Here is a 21,441-nt window from a genome sequence, read left to right as displayed (position 1 = left end):
AATTCGGTTTTATGGGAACATGGAGTACCACACCGGAATTCCCTGTTCTCAAGCAGTTTGGCACTTTAGACTTTGACCTTGTTGCAGTGATTTATCTTCTTGTTCATAAAGTTCAATCCAACATGCTCTGTTGTCCTCAGATATCAAACAAGCTGAACATCTACACAAAGCTTTAACATGCATTCTGACTATTAGGCAAAAGAACATTTTGTAAAGTTTGTGTGAGATGTCTTAACTATTTGTGCGGGTTTGCGATGCGATCTGAAAATGCGGAATCAGGTCATAGAAATGGAATTTACTGTATACCGTGGAATGTCACGGATTTTGACAAATTTTGGATGGATAAATTAAAAGTAGGTGAGTATGCGTACATCAAAATGTGATGAGGACTACTGCCTGTGAATATTAAGCTGCAAAAAGACTACTTAAGTTTGAATCCTGCATGTTCTATGTGTCTCTGTGTGAATGAATGGCGCAAACACACAGTTATGGTTATTACACGTTTACTGAAGAGCTTGACGCTTGTGGTGTTTTACCATTTCTTTTGAGATAAACTTATCGTATCATATATAAACAAAAACTTAAAGGTCTTCACAGCAACCCGTCAAAATAAAAGTTTGGTTTGACTTGAAGAAATTGTGACAGACATATATTACTTAATGTAAAGATACTAGTACTACTACTACGAGTAAAATAATTATTAAAGCTTCTTAATATTATTATTTCTTAAGGAATAGTTACCAGAAAAAAAATATACCAGAATTTATTTACCACAAATTTATGTAAATACACAACACAATATATCTAAAAAGAAAGAGAAATAAATAAATAGAATAATACTAAACATTTTTTATATATACAATCAATTAAAACTGAATCCATAAAATTAACGGAAAACACAGAATTTGATCAAAATAAAACAAAATTTGAGAGGGAATATATATATATATATATATACATACATATTTATTTATTAATGATTTCAATAAATCTGACCTTCTTTTTAATAATTATTTTAATTTAACCATTAAAAGAGAGTCCAGAAAAAATTTACATGGAAAAAAAAAAGAATCCAGAACAATTATATATTATATAATTATATAATTATATATATATTTAATTATCCATTAAAACAGTCTAGAAAAATTAAAAACAGAAAGAGAAAAAAAAAAAAAAAAAAAAAAAAAACTAAACAAATCAGAATCCAGAAAGATTAAAATGGAAAAAAAAAAAAGGAATTTGGGGAAAAAATACAATTAATTTTTGTTACATTTTGCTGTAACAAATTGTAAAAATTGCTGTTAAATTTCAATAAATCAAAATATGCTTTTTGATTAATATTTCTTAATTTAACCATTATACCAGAGTTTAGAAAAGAAAAAGGAATCCAGAAAAACTAAAATGGAAAAAAAAAAAAAAAAACAACTGATTTCATAGGCCTTTAACATTTTAAATAAATTGCTGTTAAATTGTGTAAGTTTTGTAATTTTTTGATTAATACTTTTAATTTAACCATTCAGATTCTAGTAGAGTCTAGAAACTTTGTAATGGAAAAAATGGAATCCAGATTAATTAAAACAGATGAAAAAAAAAATAATAATACAAATGTTATATTAATATATATCAATATAAATGCTGTTAAATGCTAGATAACATTCTATTTAATCAAGGAATCCTATAAATGTCTTAAGGTTTCTGCAAAAATATAAGGGAGGATAAGCAGCAGATCAGCATATTAGAATGATTTTTGAAGCATTACGTGCCATTGAAGACTGCAGTAATGATGCTGAAAATTCAGCTTTTAATCACATGACATAATTACATTTGAATATATATTTGAATATAAAACAAGTGTTTTAAACTGTACTAATATGTCACAATTTTACTGCATTTGTAAATTAAATAAACGCAGCCTCTCTGAAAAATTTGACTCCAAAATTATAAACGCTACTATATTTTAAATTCTACACTTTATTCAATACTACTTAAAATGTTAAACCAATATTTGGTGCTGATCTGAATCATACACATGAGTTTTAAACTTAAATTCCCCACTTACTCATGATTTACGGGAATAAAAAGGTAGTCTTTGCTAAAGATGTCCACATGACGGGTCCACGTCCTTACTCTCTGATGACGTCTGTATGCGGCTCTGTGGGAAATCACCACACAGTCATTCACATTGGCATGAAAGTTAGCAATAAAATTAACCAACGTTCCATTAACTTTCATTTTTGGGTGTAGTGTCTCTTTAAATCCAGTATAAACACTTCTTACGTGCTTCCGGGCTCTTCCGAGCAGCCAGTGTCTTTTCGAGTAAGCTGCTTGTAGAAAAAACTGCTGAAGATGTGAGATCTTTCGGCCACATCCTTGTCAGCTCTTTCCAACAGAAGGTACCTGAAGGGAGTATTTAATATTAGGGGAAATTCCAGCTCTCAAGCCGAAACCCTCAAAAGTACCGTCGGACTCACTTGAGGTAGAAGTCGATGATGACGTCGTTGAGAAACTCGCCATCCTTGAGGCACTCCAGGTCCTCGGTTGTCACGGTAATGCCGCCCTTGGAGGGGGGAGGCGGGTACTGGATCAGCCTGGTGGAAAATGTTCAAACAAGCTCCTCATAGAAAATGGAACTTCAGCTTCCAAAAATACAATCCTCTGCGCTAATCATGACATATCAACATTGACTTACTAATTAAATCTAAATTTCACTGCCTGTATGGAAACTTCAACAACTTGATGGAAAGTTAGTGGTATGGAAACCTCTCAGGAGGGCCAGGGAACGTCAACGTTTGGGTTCCAACTGCTTATAGCTAATCATTGCTTTCAAAGAAGAAATTAAAGCTGAAGTGTGTCACTTCTGCACCTCTAGTGGCATCAAACAGAATTGCAAAAATAATGGCAAGGATAAAAACAGGTTTCCTGTCTTCCATTGTGCAAAATTTATATTAATATGTTTTAAAAATATCTTTGAAACACAAGTTTTTTAAACTGTTGTATATGGAAGCCCATTTCTGCCACTGAATAAAAAATAAAAAAGGTATTTGCCTTTTTTCTCAGAACTGTGAGATATAAACGCACAATTGCAAGTTAAAAAGTCAGAATTGCTAGATATAAAGTCGGCATTGCGAGATATAAACTTTTTGTTTGACTTTAGTTTTTATGATAACATAAAAAGCCTATTATTTAATTATGCAAACAAAAGAAAACACGCTGGTGGGATACCACGTTTTAGCTGGTTCCAACGTCCCGAAATGAATGGGTCTTTAAATGGGTTGAATGGGAAAGTTTTGTGGTTAAAGGGATAGTTCACCCAAAAATGAAAATTACCCCATGATTTACTCACCCTCAAGCCAGCCTAGGTGTATATGACTTTCTTCTTTCAGATGAACACAGCTAGAGTAACATTAAAAAAATGTCCTGGCTCTTCCAAGCTTTATAATGGCAGTGAATGGCTGTTGAGATTTTGAAGCCAAAACGAGGATTCGTAAAGAAAAATGTCAGAGGATTTCGACAGAAGTCAGGAGGAGACTTCTTTTGCTGTAAACAAAGGTTTTCCTGAGAGGTTTTCCTTTGCTGTAAACAAAACTTGGTTCACACGAGACTAGCATATTCTCAACAGAGCTGACACTACACCTATGTCCGACAACGTCTGCTGGAACGCCACTCTTTTGCGAACACATGTATGACAGATTACGTTTTATAAAGTTTTAAATATGGACATTTTTCTTACACAAAGATGGATGCACTGTATTGGATTTTAAAATCTCAACAGCCATTCACTGCCATTATAAAGCTTGGAAGAGCCAGGACTTTTTTTTTTAACCCTTTAGGTGCCAGGGATTTTTGGAAAAATGCTGGATTTTGACATCAAGATTTCAAAAGCTTGTGGCTACGACCCCTGCCACTCCCATCCTCCTTGGGACAAGGGTCGAAATGATCGTTTGTTCGTGCTTTGTGAACACTCTCGCCTTGCACGGCAAAGATGTACCGGGAGAAGTGTGATTATTAGACGACCGATCATCATTTCCAAAAGACAAATATTCCCTTTCAGAGTCAGAATCGGCGCATAACATTTGCAACACATCCTCACAGTACAACTTTTTATTAACCATTTGTCGATTTTCTCTCACAAATCTCACAATTTACTCGCACGCTATGAACCGAACTGCTTCCGCATCAATGACACGATAGCTCACTTGCTCTGCTATTTCCTCACACACTCTGAATAGGAACATGATGCAATTTTGGTCTAGAACCAAAGTACTACATATCTGCCATCTAGTGGTAGGGAATACAAATGAGATATTGCACCATATTAGGAACTACAGTCTATTTAATTAAGTATGACATCTTGTTGCAATTTTGCAACTTTGGCACTTACAGGGTTAATATTACTCTGATTGCATTTGTCTGAAAGAACATCATGAAGTCATATAAACCTATGATGGCTATAGGATCAAAAAAATAAGTAATCACTGCAGTACTCTATAAGACGTGTTATCGTTTTAAAACAATTTCAATGAAATTTCAATATATAGCTGTCTTTATATTTCAAAGAGTTATGGTGTCATCAAATTTTGAGGTTGGCATGAAACATCAATTCCAGTACCTGCGTGGTGAGCTCTGTTGCCGGCTGTGGCTCCGGAGAGGTCTTCTGACTGTTGGCTCTCTTAGCCAGCTGCTGGTCACACTTGTGTTCTCCTTCTGGGGAAAAGGGAACCAGGTCAGGTTGGAAACTAAACAGTTGGAGATACTCCAATCACCCGTGGCTGGAGTATTCTAACCTACTGACCTTTTCTTTGGTTACGAGAAGGTCAATAGGTTTGGATACTCGAATGGTTTCCATTTGAGCGTGCATATTACATTGGATTTTGTTCAAAACAGGATTGTAAATATAAGTTGGGAAACGTAAACATGATGGACTCAAAGTGCCAGTAGGCTTAAGGGCGAAATGGGTTCAGAAGAAGGAAAATGAAAAGAGCAACGCCATGTGCTGCCTGTTTAGGGCGGCTAACAGGGCTCCATCTCTGTTGAGCGCTGAGCCAGCTCGTAAAACGCAAGAAAAGAAAGAAAGGAGAACGCGTCTGAGGTGGCCTACTTCCATCGCTGCCAGCTGGCACAATTCAAACCGAAAAAGAAACGTGTCACGCCCCAAGAGCCCTGACGCCCACACGCAGATGTTGCCCCAAAAAAGGCCCACATGTGTACTAAAGTAGTAGGACCCCCAAAATGCAGGAGCCACGAGCCCCCACCCACGTCATAAAGCCTCTGGAGAGAGTGACACAATGGCCACTTCCACACAACCCGAGAGAGAGGGAACTGCACAGCTACTATCCGTAAAGGCAGCCAAGTTTCCTTCTCTGTCCCATATCTACACACCAACACAGCCTCCATGGACCATGGCTAACCTCACTCCTGCTCTTATATTGGGCCGTATAATTCCTCTGGTGCCTCTATCATGCCTGCACTCAAATTCCTGCCAATATCTGGCCAACCCATTGAACGCTGTAAGAGGAAGCAATGGAGAGGTGCAAATAAATGGATGGATGTATACATTGACAAATGAACGGATAGACAAAGGAACAAAGGATGGATGGATGGATAGATGGACAAATAAATGGATAGACGGACAAAGGAATGATGAAAGGATGGATGAATGGATGCTCAATAGAATGATGGATGGATAGATAAATGGATGGATGGATGCTCAAAGTAATGATGGATTGATGGATAGATGCGCAAAGGAATGATGGATGGATGGATGGATGAAGATATAGGTAAACAAAGGAATGAAGGATGGATGAAAGGACAAATAAATTAATTGATAGACAAATGAAGGAATGAAGGATAGATAGGCATATGAATGATAGACAGACAGGAATGCTCAAAGGGTAAATGAATGTATGGATGGACGGATTCAAGGATGCTCAAAGGAACGACCGATGGATGGATGGGTGGACATACTAAGGAATGATGGATGGATGGTTAAATGATGGTATAGGTAAACAAAGGAAAGAAGGATGGATGGATGGAGGGATAGATGCATCAATGCTCAAAGGAACAAATGATGCATGATAGACAGATAGATGGACAGGTGATGAAAAAGCTGAAGGACTGATGGTTGGAAGCAAAAAAGGAATAGATGGAAAGAATGGACAGACAAAGAAATTAGATGGATGGATGTATGGATGAATGTATAGGTAAACAAAGGACAAAGGATAGATGGATAGATGGGCATGAATGGACAGACAGACAAAGGAATGATGGATGGATGGATGGGTGGATGAATGAAGGTATAGGTAAACAAAGGAAAAAAGGACAGATGGATGGATGAACATATGAATGTATAGACAAAGGAATGATGGATGCATGGATAGACATTCAAAGGAATGAAGTACGGATGGATATACCAAGGGATGATGGATGGATGGATGTATGGATGGATGAAAGGACAAATGAATGAATAGACAAGGATGAAGGATGGACAGATGGATGGATTCATGAATAAACAGACAAAATAATGGATTAAAGATGAAAGACAGACAAATAAATTGGATGGACTGATGGGTGGATGAATGAAGGTATAGGTAAACAAAGAAAAGGTGGCCAGATGGACGGATGGACATAAGAATGTATAGACAAAGAAATGATGGATGCATGGATAGACATTCAAATGAAGGACGGATGGATATACCAAGGAATGACGGATGGATGGATGGATGAAAGGACAAATGAATGAATATATAGACAAAGGTATGAAGGATGGACAGATGGATGGATTCATGAATCAACAGACAAAATAATGGATTAAATATGAAAGAAACTGAAGAATAGAAAGGAATAGATGGAAAGAATGGATAGACAAAGAAATTGGATGGATGGATGGATGGGACGAAGGATGGATGGATAGATGGACATACATGAACAGACAGACAAACGAATGATGGATGGATAAATAAATCGATGGATGGACGCCCAAAGGAACGATGGATGGATCGATGGATGGATAGATGGATAAACGAAGGTACAGGTAAACAAAAGCAAGAAGGACAGATGGATGGACGGACAAATGAGTAGATGTACAAAGGAATGAAGGATGAACAGACAGACGGATGGATGGATTAATGAACAGACAAAAGAATAGATTAAAAAAAATGAAAGAAACAGAAAAATAGATAAAAGGATGAAGAAACTGAATGGAATGACAGAAAAAGGAATAGATTGATGGACGGAAAGATGGAAGGACAGACAGATGGACAAAAGAATAGGTGGATGGATGGAAAAAAGAATGAATGGATGGACATTGAAAAGATTGAAGGATGGAATAGGAATAGATACACGGACAGTGAAATTGCTGGACGGACAGACAAACAATGAATAAATAAAGAAACTGGATGGGTGAATAGAAAGACATCTAGATAACTAGCTAGCTAGTAGAGTTGAGCCGGATACTCGGCTGAAACGAGTATCCGGCACGGATAAAGCACTTTTGCCGAGTACGAGTATCATACGAGTAATACGAGTCAATATCTGTGCTCGGATTGAATAAAAATTCTCATTGGGTAGTTTACTGTGTCTGCGTTCTGTGATAGGCTAGTCACAGCGCCCCTCCCCTACACACGTACAGATTTATTGTGTTGCTGTGTCCGGCTCTGCTCACACACACACAGAATAGTGATGGGAAGTTCGGATCATTTTATCGACTCGGTCCTTTGAGTCTCGTTCAGCAAAATGAACGAATCTTTTTTCGAGTCATTTCGTTCATTTTAGCAAAATATAATAAAAATGTTACGTTTTACCTCCCTAACACATCTACTGCTTACACAAACGTTAATCACACTACAAACAAAACAAAACTATAATGCTATAAGAAACAGAAAAGATTTATTCATTGTTTACCTGGGTCTTTAGTCTATGATTCGCTCACCTCGCCTCTTATCTGACAAGTTTTCGGGTTTGAGTCGTTCGTTCATCACGTGACAGCCCCATAAGGTGAACGAACGACTCTAAAACAGTGAACTAATTCCAGTACAGAACCTAATAGGATGTTGCGCATCGACTAAACGAATCACTCCCCGAACGACCTGTTCTCTAAAGATTCGTTCAAAATCAGTCACTCAGGTTTGCGGGTTTTTTTCCGTTAACATTTAGAGTTTCTTCAACTTCAGGTTTGTTTTTTACTTTGGTTTGTTTGTAGTACTTACTTTTTAACCAGTAGAGTTTTGGTAAACGTGGGGTTTGTTCAGACGTGGTGCTTGGTAAAAGCGACTCGCGTCTCTGCCTGTCGGAGAATTTTTTTTTCTTTTTTAAACCGTCAGCTGGCTCTGACCAGTTTTTTTTTTTTCATGCACATGCACTGAGTGTCTGACACTTTCTTTCTGTAAAAAATTTCAAATAAATAAATAAATAAATAAAAAAATCACACTGCTCAAGGTTAAAAAAAGAAAGTTATGTTGAAATGAAAACTCTTGTTTATTACATTTTACTTCATAACTGCAACCGCATGTGTTGTATTCATTGTTGCAAAACTTGTTCTGTATATAGTTCGTTTGTTATCATGATCAAAACCACTGATCTGAAGCTCAATGCTGATGCTGTCATGTAAATAGTTTTCTAATCAGCAATAAATATAACAATTTCTGATCAACCCATATCAATTGCATGCTTAAAATAACATACCGGTTAAAGCCCCGCCCATTTCAAGACAACATGACCCACTTCCAGGTTAAATCCCACCCACTTCCGGGTTAGGCCCCACCCACTCCGAGTACAGATACAGATACAGATAATTCATATGGTTTACAGATACAGATAATGCTGTACTCGCTCATCCCTACTAGCTAACTAGATAGATGACCAATGAAATCAATGGGAGGCTGGAATAGATTAGATGAATAGATGATCAAAAAAAATGGATAGGTAGACAGATGAACTGACCTTTGCCGTGTCCTGTCCACCATCGCTCACATTTTGTCCCAGCAGGGACAGGAGATGTTCACCCTGTGGGTGGCAATGAAGCCGGTTCAGCCCGTTCGACCAGGACAGAGAGTTACTTAAATCACTCTGACCATATCGCAGACCAATCACGTCCATGAGAGACACCAACAGAGCCGCCTGAAGATCCTCCAACTGACCAGTCAACACCAGCAGGAGAAAAGGACAGGCCTGTCCTAGAAAAAGAATAGAAAAAAAAAATCTAAACCACATTCTTCATCTCTTTTTAAGCAGTTTGTTTCATTTGTTTATCTTGAGCATTTAACTCAGCTCAGATGTTTAAAGATCCATCCAGAAATGCTCACCGGGTGGCCAAAAAAAAAAAAAGTAATAAAATAAATAAAAAATAAATAAAATATCTTCCTCCTTGTTAGAATGCCAAGCACGTGAGCACCAGACTAAGTGAATTAATCTTTTAATGGCGGCTGCTTCAATCACACACAAACACCTGTTTGTGGTTCACACATGCTGCAGGTAATGCCTGCATGGCAATGCTTTAATACTCAATGGTTGACGGCTCGTCTCATGAGCTCCGACTGCTGCGATAACAGCATGGTGCCATTAAGACTGGCTCACTATGCCAGCAGTATTCTCATTACAGAGATCAAGGGTGTGTGTGTGCACTAAGCTGACCTGATAAATAGAGCCTGATAAATTTCTCTGTACAAACTAAACGTGACAATCACGGCCACTGAGCAAAAACAGTTAAATGTTTAATATATGGTTATTATAATCATATTAATATGTTATTATTATCATTATTAAATGTATTGTTAAGTTATTTACTGTATAAAATGAAATGTATTGAAATAATAAATTATAACTTTTTTTTTTCTGCAGAGTATAACAGCTCACTAAGTAGGGCTGTACAGTTTAAGGGGAACAAATGGACTTATATATTTTTTTATAAATATTGTGTATTATTATTATTATTATTATTATTATTATTTTTTTTTTTTTTTATTATAATTAAACAAAAACATTTGTCCTGTTTTAAAATATTTACATAAAATATGCAATAATATATAAAAATTTGAGTATTAAACTTAAAAATGGTAACAATAAATAATAATAATAATAATAGTTTTTAATAATAATAACAATACATAATAATAATAATAATAATAATTTATTAGTATTATTATTAGGGGAAATCAAACAATGTTTTTTCACATAAAATTGTGATTCAAAATGTATTTTTAATAATAATAATAATAATAATAATAATAATAATAATAATAAAATAGTAAACCATTTTACTTTTTGTTTTAAAATATTTATATAAAATTTTACATAAAATATGTAATAATATACAAAATATTAATAATAAACTATTAGAAAGTAATATTTATATTAATAGTAGTAATAGTATTACAATTTTTAAATAACATTTATTATTATTATTATTATTATTATTATAAATATTATAATCATTTTTCTTGTTTTATTTAAAAATATATTAATTATTTACATAACGTAATAATATTTTAAATAATATTAACAACTTTTTATTATGATTATCATTATAATTATTATTTAAATATGTAATTAATATATTCAAATATTAATGATGAACTTAAAAATAATATTATTAATTATTTAAATATGTGCAAATTTAAATAATAATGACAATAAGAAGAAAATATTAATGATGAAGAAGAAAAAATAATATTATTATTATATTATTATTTAGAAATCAAATAGTTTTTTTTTGTTGCAATAAAATTTCAAAAATTTTAATAATAATAATAATAATAATAATAATAATAATAATAATATGAATAATAATATGAATAAAAATAGAAATATTTGCTATATTTCACAGTTCTAGTTTAAAGCTTCAAAGAAATGTTAACTCTTGGCACATTAATGCAAAAATATATTAATATATTTAACTGTTGTGTGATCATAGGTGTTATTTCGCCTTAAAACACATTTCTTTAGGGTAGCTTTTATTTGAATTTTTATATTTATATTAGTTTAGAATATAAGTGTTTTGAATGCACGTTTTCTTTTTTGCTCATTTATCATTTTTATATGCTGTATATGTTTTTTTGTTATGTAAAGCACTTTGAGAAGTAACATTCACAGGCGCTACAGAAAATAAACATTATTATTATTATTTTTAAATATTAAAAAAATATATATTTTATTTGTTTGTATTTGTATTTGTACAAACTTGCTTCATCAAATCAGAATTTAGAGACAGACCTTTTTTATATTTTACAACAGTGCTTTATAATCTACAACAGTACAATAACTACAATTGCATTTTTGATATCTGTAAATATTCCTCAGGGACCATATTTATGGTATGGTGTGATATGGTATGGTATGCATTTATTGTCATTTGTGAAATGTGTTTTTTAACACAAGCTCAAATGGATCCCTACCCAGAATGCTCCAGTACAGGCCTCACCTGAAGTGTGTACGGTGTGCACCACAGACAGCTCTTTCTTAAGTAGCCTGGCTTGAGCATCTGACACCACGAGGAAGAGGAGAGAAGGTGCGGGTTCCTCCGTGCTCGATAACAAACTACCGTCACGGGCCAGTCCGCCATCCCACACACCGTATGAGAGAAGCTGAGAGCACGACACGCTAACGGCTACCTCACCATCACCATCAGCACCTACAAATACAAGAAACAAGCAGGATTATTTGACTTGGTCACAGATACTTTAAATATAGCATGATGAAGCTTTAACAAAATATAATCGAAATATGATTCTTTTCAAACAAACAAACCAGACTGACATGCCTAGTAAAAACAAAAGAGTTGAGTAAATAATTCAATGATTTGATCAAAACAGGCAAAAATACACCAAACCTACACTGAACAAATCATTTTGAACAAATCAACTCGAAAAAGATTTAATATTTTATGAACATTACTCTACTCTTATCTAATCTTCTGCTTTAATGCTCAAATTCTTGTCAGGTGGATTCTGATTGGCTGTCAATGTTTTTATCATTCATCAGCCAGAAAAAAATTTGCATTGGTATAATCTGATATTTACTGCACATTTGTCCTGCTCTAAAGTCTGACCGCATATTTTCTTGCCAAATATCTTCTTTCCCTCAGAAATGTGTCACATTATGCACATAAAATGTTTTTTCAAACAGCAACATTTGGGCGCACACTAGCATATGTACGTCAATGCTAAAAGCTAACAGCCACAAAAAAGTCCAACCACATTTTTTCATGTCAAATATCATCTTTTCCTCAGAAATACATCAGATTATGGAAGCAAATGGACTTCAAACAGCAACTGATGTTGACTCGACTAGCTTTTAAGAGCACACTAGCATATGTACGTCAATGCTAATAGCTAACAAACCACAAGAAAAGTCCAACCCCATTGTCTCTTGTCAAATGTCCTCTTTTCCTCAGAAAAATGTCACAATATTCAAATAAGATGGGTTTCAAACAGCAACTGACATTAGCTTGACTAACCTTTAGGTATGTACTATACATCAATGCTAACAGCCACAAACTTGATAAAATGCTCTCTTTGGCTCTTCAGAAAGGATGGTCTCGTTCAAATGATTACCAATGTAAACTAGCACTGGTACATTCTGATACTTAGTGGTCATTTGTCATGATCTAATGTCCTGCCAAATATTTTTTCATGAATATATTCCCTCAGAAATACACCAGCTGATGTTGACTTTTAGGCATGCACTAGCGTATGTATGTCAATGCTAATAACTAACAAACCACAAGAAAAGTCCAACCCCATTTTTTATTGTCAAATGTCCTCTTTCCTTCAGAAAAAAAAAAATGTCACATTATACATATAAAATGGGTTTCAAACAGCATCTGACGTTAGCTTGACTAACTTTTAGGCACAAACTAGCATATGTATGTCAATGCTAATAGCTAACAGCCACAAACTTATCAAATGCTCTCTTCGGCTCTTGAAACAGGATGGCCTTCAAAATTAACCATGGTTTTATTATAGTAAAAGTGTAGTAACCATGCTTTTTTGATGCATTGATTACCATTTGTATAACCACAGTTTTACTACAGATACCATGGTTAAACTATGGTTAGTGTATAAAGACCATGGTTAATTTGTGGTTACCATGGTTTAACTATAGTAACCATGACTTTTTGGTTTAATTTGTAGTAAAACCATGGCTAATTTTCCTAAGGGTTATTATCAATGTGAACCAGCACTGGTACATTCTGATATTCAACGCCCATTTGTCACAATCTAATGTCCCGGCAAATAGTTTTTCTTGTCAGATGTCCTCTTTCAAACCCCAACTGACATTAGCATTGATGTACATGTTAGTGTGCACCTAAATGTTAGTCAAGCTAATGTCAGTTGAGGTTTGAAAGAGGACATTTGACAAAAAAAAAAAAAAAGTGGTTGGACTTTTCTTGTGGCTGCTAGCAGTTAGCATTGATGTACATATGCTAGTGCATACTTAAAAGCTAGTCAAGGCAACATCAGTTGCTGTTTGAAACCCACTGTAGTGTAATGTGATGTAGTTCTGAAGGAAAAAGAGAACATTGGACAAGAAAAACTATTTGGCGGGACATTAGATCATGACAAATGGGTGCTAAATATCAGAATGTACCCATGCTAGTTCTGAATTTTGGTGGTAATTAGCATTGATGTACATGTTAGTGTGCACCTAAATGTTAGTCAAGCTAATTACCACCAAAATTCTGAACTAGCATGGGTACATTCTGATAAAATAGTTTTTCTTGTCAAATGTCCTCTTTTTCCTTCAGAACTACATCACATTACACTAGTACAATGGGTTTCAAACAGCAACTGATGTTGCCTTGACTAGCTTTTAAGTATGCACTAGCATATGTACATCAATGCTAACAGCTAACAGCCACAAGAAAAGTCCAACCACATTTATTTTCTTGTCAAATGTCCTTTTTCAAACCCCAACTGACATTAGCTTGACTAACATCTAGGCACACACTAACATGTACATCAATGCTAATTACCACCAAAATTCTGAACTAGCATGGGTACATTCTGATATTTAGTGCACATTTGTCATGATCTAATGTCCCGCCAAATAGTTTTTCTTGTCAAATGTCCTCTTTTTCCTTCAGAACTACATCAAATTACACTAGTAAAATGGATTTCAAACAGCAACTGATGTTGCCTTGACTAGCTTTTAAGTATGCACTAGCATATGTACATCAATGCTAATAGCTAACAGCCACAGGAAAATTCCAACCACATTTATTTTCTTGTCAAATGTCCTCTTTCCCTTAGAAAAAAAAGTCACAAAATGCATTTCAAACAGTAAATGGCGTTAACCACTAACTTTTAGGTATGCACTAGCATATGTACATCAATGCTAATAGCTAACAGACACAATAAAAGTCAAACCTCATTTTTCTTATCAAATGTCCTCTTACCGTCATAAAAAGTCACATTAAATGGCCTTCAAACAACAACTGGTGTTAGCTTGACTAACTTTTAGGTGCGCAGTAGCATATCTATGTCATTGCTAATAGCTAACAGCCACAAACTTATCAAAGGTTTGATAAAATGCTCTCTTTGGCTCCTGAAACAGGATGGCCTAGTTCAAATCGTTACCGATGTGAACTAGCATTGGTACATTCTTATATTTAGCGCCCATTTGTCATGATCTAATGTCCCACCAATTTTATTTTTCTTGTCAAATATCCTCTTTCCCTCAGAAATGTCACAATACACAAGTAAAATGGGTCATAAATAACAACTGCCGTTAGCTTGTCTAACTTTTAGGTGCGCGTTAGCATATGTACATTAATGCTAATAGCTAACAGCCACAAGAAAAGTCCAACCCCATTTTTCTTGTCAAATGTCCTCTTTCTCTCTCAAAAAAATGTCACATTATTATTATGTTTCAAACAGTAAATGGCATTAACAACTAACTTTTAGGTACGTGCTAGCATACGTTCATCAATGCTAATAGCTAACAGACACAGGAAAATTCCAACCACAGGGCACGACAATAAGGAGTGCCCGATGGCCCGGGGCCAGCGTGAAAGACGTTCGGGACAGTTAACCTTGATAAGTTTAAATTTTAAGCGATCACAGAGAGACAAATAGTCTACAAAAGTATTAGCTTTGTAGCTTTAACAATGATCAGTACATACTAATTTATACAGTGGAGACAGATGCACCGATCGACCGGACATATTTCAACCGATCTCTTATTCCGGGCTTGCACACGAACCGCATACAGTCTTCTTTCAAAATGTTACGTTTGTGAAAATATTACGAACTCTTTAGACGTCCTTTAACAGAGGCCAGAGACGCTTAAGATGCATGCAAAGAGAAAAAATACTGTAGCAGACAGACCAAGATCACGGTACACAATGCGCGAAATATTGGAAATATTACCCTAAATACTGAAACTGTGGTTTATGTGAATGTATCTGTGAGGGGAACTGACTGTTTTAAGAAAAATTTGTATGATGTATAGAGCTCGGGAATTTGCGTCACTGCGCATTGTATTCTGGGTAGTCGCCGCCATGTTTTAGGACACGCTAAATAGCGTACAATGACAATAAATACAAATCACTAGAGGAAAAAACAACTGTATTTGCTTTAATATTTTTAAGAGCTGCTTGCACTTGCGTAGAATAAATGTACTAATATTTGAATCCATTGCGTTCATTGGAGCACTGGCCAGAACACGACACATACACACTCACAGAAATCATACGGCCGCCTTCTATTGTACCACACACACGACCAAATTAATTTCTCTTTTGCAGTTTTTAATAACTAGGTGACACTGATATATCTGCCCGATAAAATAAACACACTATAGCTTGATCTCAGCCAGTTGATCATGTAAGTGAACCACCGCTCTGCACATTTTGTGTGTATCTCAGATGTCTGTTCTATTCAAAAGTAAGTGCCCTGCGAACTCGAAATATTCCACCCTGATTACAGTTCGAACACAGCGTATATGTTCCATTCAACAAACATTAAAGTGTGAAAGACATGAATTTAAATTGCATTTATTTACAGGGGTATATTGTGTCACACTTCTCTAAGTTTCGTCTGTGTGTGAAGACTATGCAGGCGTTGGCATAGCGCAAATCCAAGAATGAATATTCCTAAGTAAACTTAAACTGATTTCCACTGCTCAGGGAGTGGGGAGCAATGAACATTGTTTAGGGACCATGTTAATCGCAACACAGTTTAGTCATGGAGCTCTCTTTGGACTAGCTGGTTGTCTGAATCAGGTTAAATAAGAGAGCCATGCAATATATGCAGAGCGACGGTACGTGAGGAATGGAATTGAGAAACGCTGATGTATTTAATCATATGTCATATCGCCCTAATTTCATTGAGGGATAAAGTTCAATAAGTTTTACTGGACTTAAACTGAACAAATACACAATTTCTTAGAAAGAGCTGCTGAACAGTAACGTTTAATCACATGAGTTGCTTTATGAACAAGGACAGTGATCGCAACGAGCCACATCAGAAATTAAATTACATTTCCAAACGTGTTATTCATAGCGTGAGCACTTACAAATTCAAGTGGATCGGAAATTGTAAAACTGTAATAAATTATAAATACAAACGAAAAAGCCAGATTTTTAAGTTGTTTATTTTCATTGAGCTGCTATCGCCATTGTGTTGTTTCAAGCTGAAAAGCATAAAATTGCGCTTCACTTTAGATCCGTTCTCCACTCCGGTCATGACAGCAGATATGGCAGTTCGTGTCACAGCAAGCGTTCTCCATTCTAATGTTTTTAAATGTACAATATCAATTTTAACATCTACCTCCACTATTTCTCAGTCTAGACTGTAGCGTCCGTGTCCGAATGTCCCAGAATGCCGTGCGTTGCTGACGTCACGTTCCCATTCTCTATTTAAAGTAGCGTTCATAAGCACAGCGCTGCTTTGTTTACAGCAGTAACCATAGAAAGTATTATCACTCTTATTCCATAAGCATGAGTTTGCGTTATTTAGTCCGTCTGCTGTTTTTCCCTAAAGCATCTTTTCATTTTTAATAAAATATTAATAATAATAATATAAAAAATTTTGAACAATAATGTTTGGACTTTAGTTAGGCTAGTAGGTTTAGGTGTGGTATCCAAATTGGAATCGAAAGTTGTACAATTTTATTTGGTATGTAAACTTTCGGTGTCATATAAGCTTACGTATTAAAATAAAAGATAACATAAGTCAAAAACAATGATAACAGCAACTATCACTGGCCGACCGGGCCAGTAGAAAAAATCCTTAGCGTTGAGCCCTGAACCACTTTTCTCTGGTCAAGGTTTGATAAAATGCTCTCTTTGGCTCTTGAAACAGGATGGCCTAGTTCATACTGTTACCGATGTGAACTAGCATTCGTAGATTCTGATATTTAGCGCCCATTTGTCAAGATCCCACCACATATTTTTCTCAACAAATGTCCTCTTTCCCTTAGAAATATGTTACATGACGCAAGCAAAATGGGTTGCAAAGAGCAAATGACGTTAATTAGCTTTTAGGCACACACTAACATTAACATAATGTACGTCAATACTAGTAGCAAACGGCCACAAATTTATCACAAAGGATTGATCAAATGCTCTCTCTGGCTTCCGAAACACGATGGCCTTGTTCAGATGATTTGTTTGAATGTCTCTCGAGTGGGCAGCTTACGCACAAAGACCCTAGAAAGCTAAGAATAGAAAAGCGCTTGTCTGAAACCCTCATAAGCATCTTATACACACACACAGGCGCTCTACTGAACACATTCAGTAATACAGGGATGACTGAAGTCATGCAAACAAGTTGTCTGCTCTTCCTCTGTCTCACACACATAAATAGAGTCTTAATCTGAGCCGTCTTAGCGGTGAAACTAAGAGAGAGGAGGGAGAGACAAAGGGTCACAGACAGTTGAGGAGAGCCGTCACCCGGGACAAAACAGGGTGAGGGGTCAAAGAACTCTGGACGCCCATCCGATGAGACAATCGGGTGTAGTTACACTTCTTCGCCACACGGGGCGACACCACAGCAAAACATTGGAGTTTTTAGATATAAATTACATGTAAATGATTAGATTTGCTCACTGGGTGTTCAAATTTTATATTAGTATCACCGTAAATCGCTTTACTCCTTGCTAATGTGTACATGTCGTACAATATAACGCAAAACACCTGTTTAAATGAGTTGATTTTTTACTGCTCTTCCCAGCTTAAGCACCAGACTGAATAAATTAATCCTTTAATGGTCTCTCTGTCACACACACGCATGTTAATTCCTGTATGTTAATGCTTTAACATTCAGTAACTTGTTGACAGAATTCATAAAGAGAAACAAAACTGACCACATTTAATTTTTAATTTTTTTTGTTTGTTTGTTTGTTTGTTTTTGCCTGCTTTAATTATATTTCTGGCCTAAGCAAGATAATTAGATATATTATAAATACAAATATATTATTAAATATATTATTTAAATATTTTATGATATAATTGCATATTTGTACTTACAATTTTTAAACTCAAATTTAATTTTATTTTAAAATTATGTAGAAAGTATTTTTATTATATATAATTAGATGTAAATATATTATTAAATAAAGTTTAAATCTATTATAAAACCTATAATTAAATAAGTATAAAATAAGTAATTATACATTTTTATATTTTTTATTTTTAAACTGTTTTTATTTCCAAATTATTTTAATGATTTTGGTTTATTTGTAATTTATAAACTAATTTTAATTACAAAATTATTTTAACAATATTAGCTTATGTAAATATTTTATGAAATAGTTACACTTAGAAACTCAAATTTCATCTTTATTTTAATATTCTTATATTATTATTAACCTATTATAAAGTAAGGTATTATAGTTTTTATTTACATTTTTAATTTTTAAACTATTTTTTTTTTAAATTCTTTTAACATGTATCATTATTATTTTAATTGTGTATAATTACATTAAATATATATTATTAAATATTAAAGGTGTTATATATATATATATATATATATATATAATTATTTTATATATAAATTTATAATAATTGTGCATGAATATTTACATTTGCATGTACAATTTTACATGTATTTTTTAATATTTATTTTCCAATTATTTAAAAAAATAATTTGTATAATTATATATAAACATTATTTCTTAATTATACAAAATGTATTAATTCTGCATAATTATATATATATATATATATATATATATATATATATATATATATATATATATACACAATGAAAGAGAGAGAGAGAGAGAGAGAGAGAGATAGATAGACAGACAGACAGAGATATACTTTTTCACGTTTAAGATTTATTTTTAAATGATTTAAACAATATAATTTATATAATTAGATTATTAATTATATTAAGTATTACTAAAGGTATTACATCATTTTATTGACATTTACAATGAAATAATAATTAAATTATAATTAAAATAACTGTAATTATAAGTATTTCTGAAAATATCTTTTTGTAATCTTGTACAATTAAAATGCATATATGTGCAATTAATTATACAAAATTTTTAAAATAGCATTTACAGTTATTTGAATAAAAATAACTGTATACACAAACACAATTATTTTCTATTTACATTTGTTTTATTTAGACTATTTTAGAATCATTTTTTCATTTATTACAATTATTATTTAATATTAATTTTCAAATTATTTATTTAAAATCATATTTTTACATAATTAGATGTAAATATACTGTTAAATAATTATTAAATAAAATTAAATATTAAGCTTTGAGCCCTGAGAACAAAACAACTCAGAGATAAAAAAATAAAATAGATTTATGGTCCACTTTAATGTTCAGGTGTATTTCTAGGTTCTTCCTTCCTTTCTCAAAGAAATAAAAGACAGATCATTAGTTGTAAATACCTTTGAGTGGTATAGCGATGCCTTCATCTGTGATCTATAAAAGAAAGAGAGAAGGAAAACATCACATTAAGACAAAAGCCAAACATGGACGGGATAACAAAGGCCTGGCGGTCTCTTGAACTGCTGACTACAAAGTCTGTCCACCACCAGATATTGAACAGATTGAAGATATAAAAGAGTCCCTCTGTCACAGATGGAAAAGCAGAAAAGAACACAGTCGCATAAAACGCTGCTCAATGAACCCAAACCAGAAGAGAGGACGTTCCTGCTGCGATTCGTTCCGATAAAGACAACAAACGCTTGACACTTTCGTGTGTTCCAAAAGTCAGCGTTCCTGCTGCCGACGTCGGCAGATTTTTCTAAGGCAACATCCTAACTGAAATCAGCTTCATAAGAGACTGATTTAGAACAGCCTACGTAGACAGAAAATACGCAAAATATACCACAGGAAGCGCAATAAATATCTATGCAATATCAATATTATTGTATAGCATACAATATAATAGAGACGTGCAACAGCCTAGTGCATTAGTCTTGAAATATACCTTTTAAATCTTTAATTGTTTATGCACAAAATTCAAATTATATCATTTCTATGAAAACAAATATGTGGACTAATAACACAGAAATTGTATTGTACTAAATCATTTTAAATTTGCAAAAATCGCTTGTGAATTAAAAGCACTGAATCTCACCATCATGCAAAATAATCACACATATAGTTCAAATATTTAATACTTGTATTATTTAACACTATTTGTAACTATATAATCAGAATTAAACAAATTACAATGTTATTTAAAAATCAACATTACTTGTTTTGTCCGCCATCTTGGATGTATTTTTTTCCTCATGATTTTTTTCATGATTATTCACAGTAGTGTTAATTTTCATATATTAGCGTATTTATTACACAGATGGAACATATATGTTTACAATATATTTATAATATATTCAGATTATTTATTTACAAGCTTTTTTCATTAAAATTATTTTTATTTTGGCATGTAAACTTAATAAAAAAAGTCATGATTCCTTTAATTATAATAATGTATATTATTCACAGTAGTGTAAATTGTCTTTATTATTTATTATTTTCATTTATTATTTATTAAACATATTTAAAATATATGTTTACAATTATATTTATAACACATTTAGATTATTTATGTACAACTTTGTTTAACTCCGTTTGTGACAAGGAAATTACATTTTGCATTGAAACATTTTGTTTGTCTGTTTGGTTATTATTGTTATTATTATTATTATTATTATTATTATTATTATTATTATCATTATTATTATTATTAATATATTTGTAATATACTAGAGCATTTATTAATACACATGTATACAATTATATTTATAGTATATAAAATATAAAATATATACATATAGGCATCTTGGAAGTTTTTTTTTTTTTTTCTAATTTTTTAATGTATATATTCTTTACTTTCATTTTTCATAGATTACAGTATATGTATTATATATTTTTCGATTATTTATTTAAAATATTGTTTCACCCTGTTTTAACACTGAAACTTTTTTTTTTAATAAAATATTTTTATTTTGGTATTTTAACTTGA

General features: G+C 33.4%; 1 protein-coding gene across 3 annotated transcripts in view; it reads right to left on the bottom strand.

Annotated features, from left to right (window-relative positions):
- The window catches only part of senp7b (SUMO specific peptidase 7b), a 47,962-nt gene that overhangs the window by 5,293 nt on the left and 21,228 nt on the right, over nt 1-21,441 (bottom strand). For 2 of the 3 annotated variants that reach the window (XM_051095425.1, XM_051095427.1), the window contains exons 10-16: nt 19,856-19,889; nt 11,414-11,623; nt 8,938-9,170; nt 4,610-4,704; nt 2,472-2,588; nt 2,278-2,397; nt 2,060-2,152 (exon numbers count right to left, since the gene is read on the bottom strand). In XM_051095425.1, coding sequence (XP_050951382.1) covers nt 2,060-2,152; nt 2,278-2,397; nt 2,472-2,588; nt 4,610-4,704; nt 8,938-9,170; nt 11,414-11,623; nt 19,856-19,889 — 902 coding nt within the window. The remainder of the gene's footprint in view (nt 1-2,059; nt 2,153-2,277; nt 2,398-2,471; nt 2,589-4,609; nt 4,705-8,937; nt 9,171-11,413; nt 11,624-19,855; nt 19,890-21,441) is intronic. The other variant, XM_051095426.1, reaches the window with a different exon arrangement.

Source organism: Labeo rohita, chromosome 22 (assembly GCF_022985175.1).
Source record: "Labeo rohita strain BAU-BD-2019 chromosome 22, IGBB_LRoh.1.0, whole genome shotgun sequence".
Classification (NCBI taxonomy): domain Eukaryota; kingdom Metazoa; phylum Chordata; class Actinopteri; order Cypriniformes; family Cyprinidae; genus Labeo; species Labeo rohita.
This window is presented reverse-complemented; position numbering and strand designations above follow the sequence as displayed.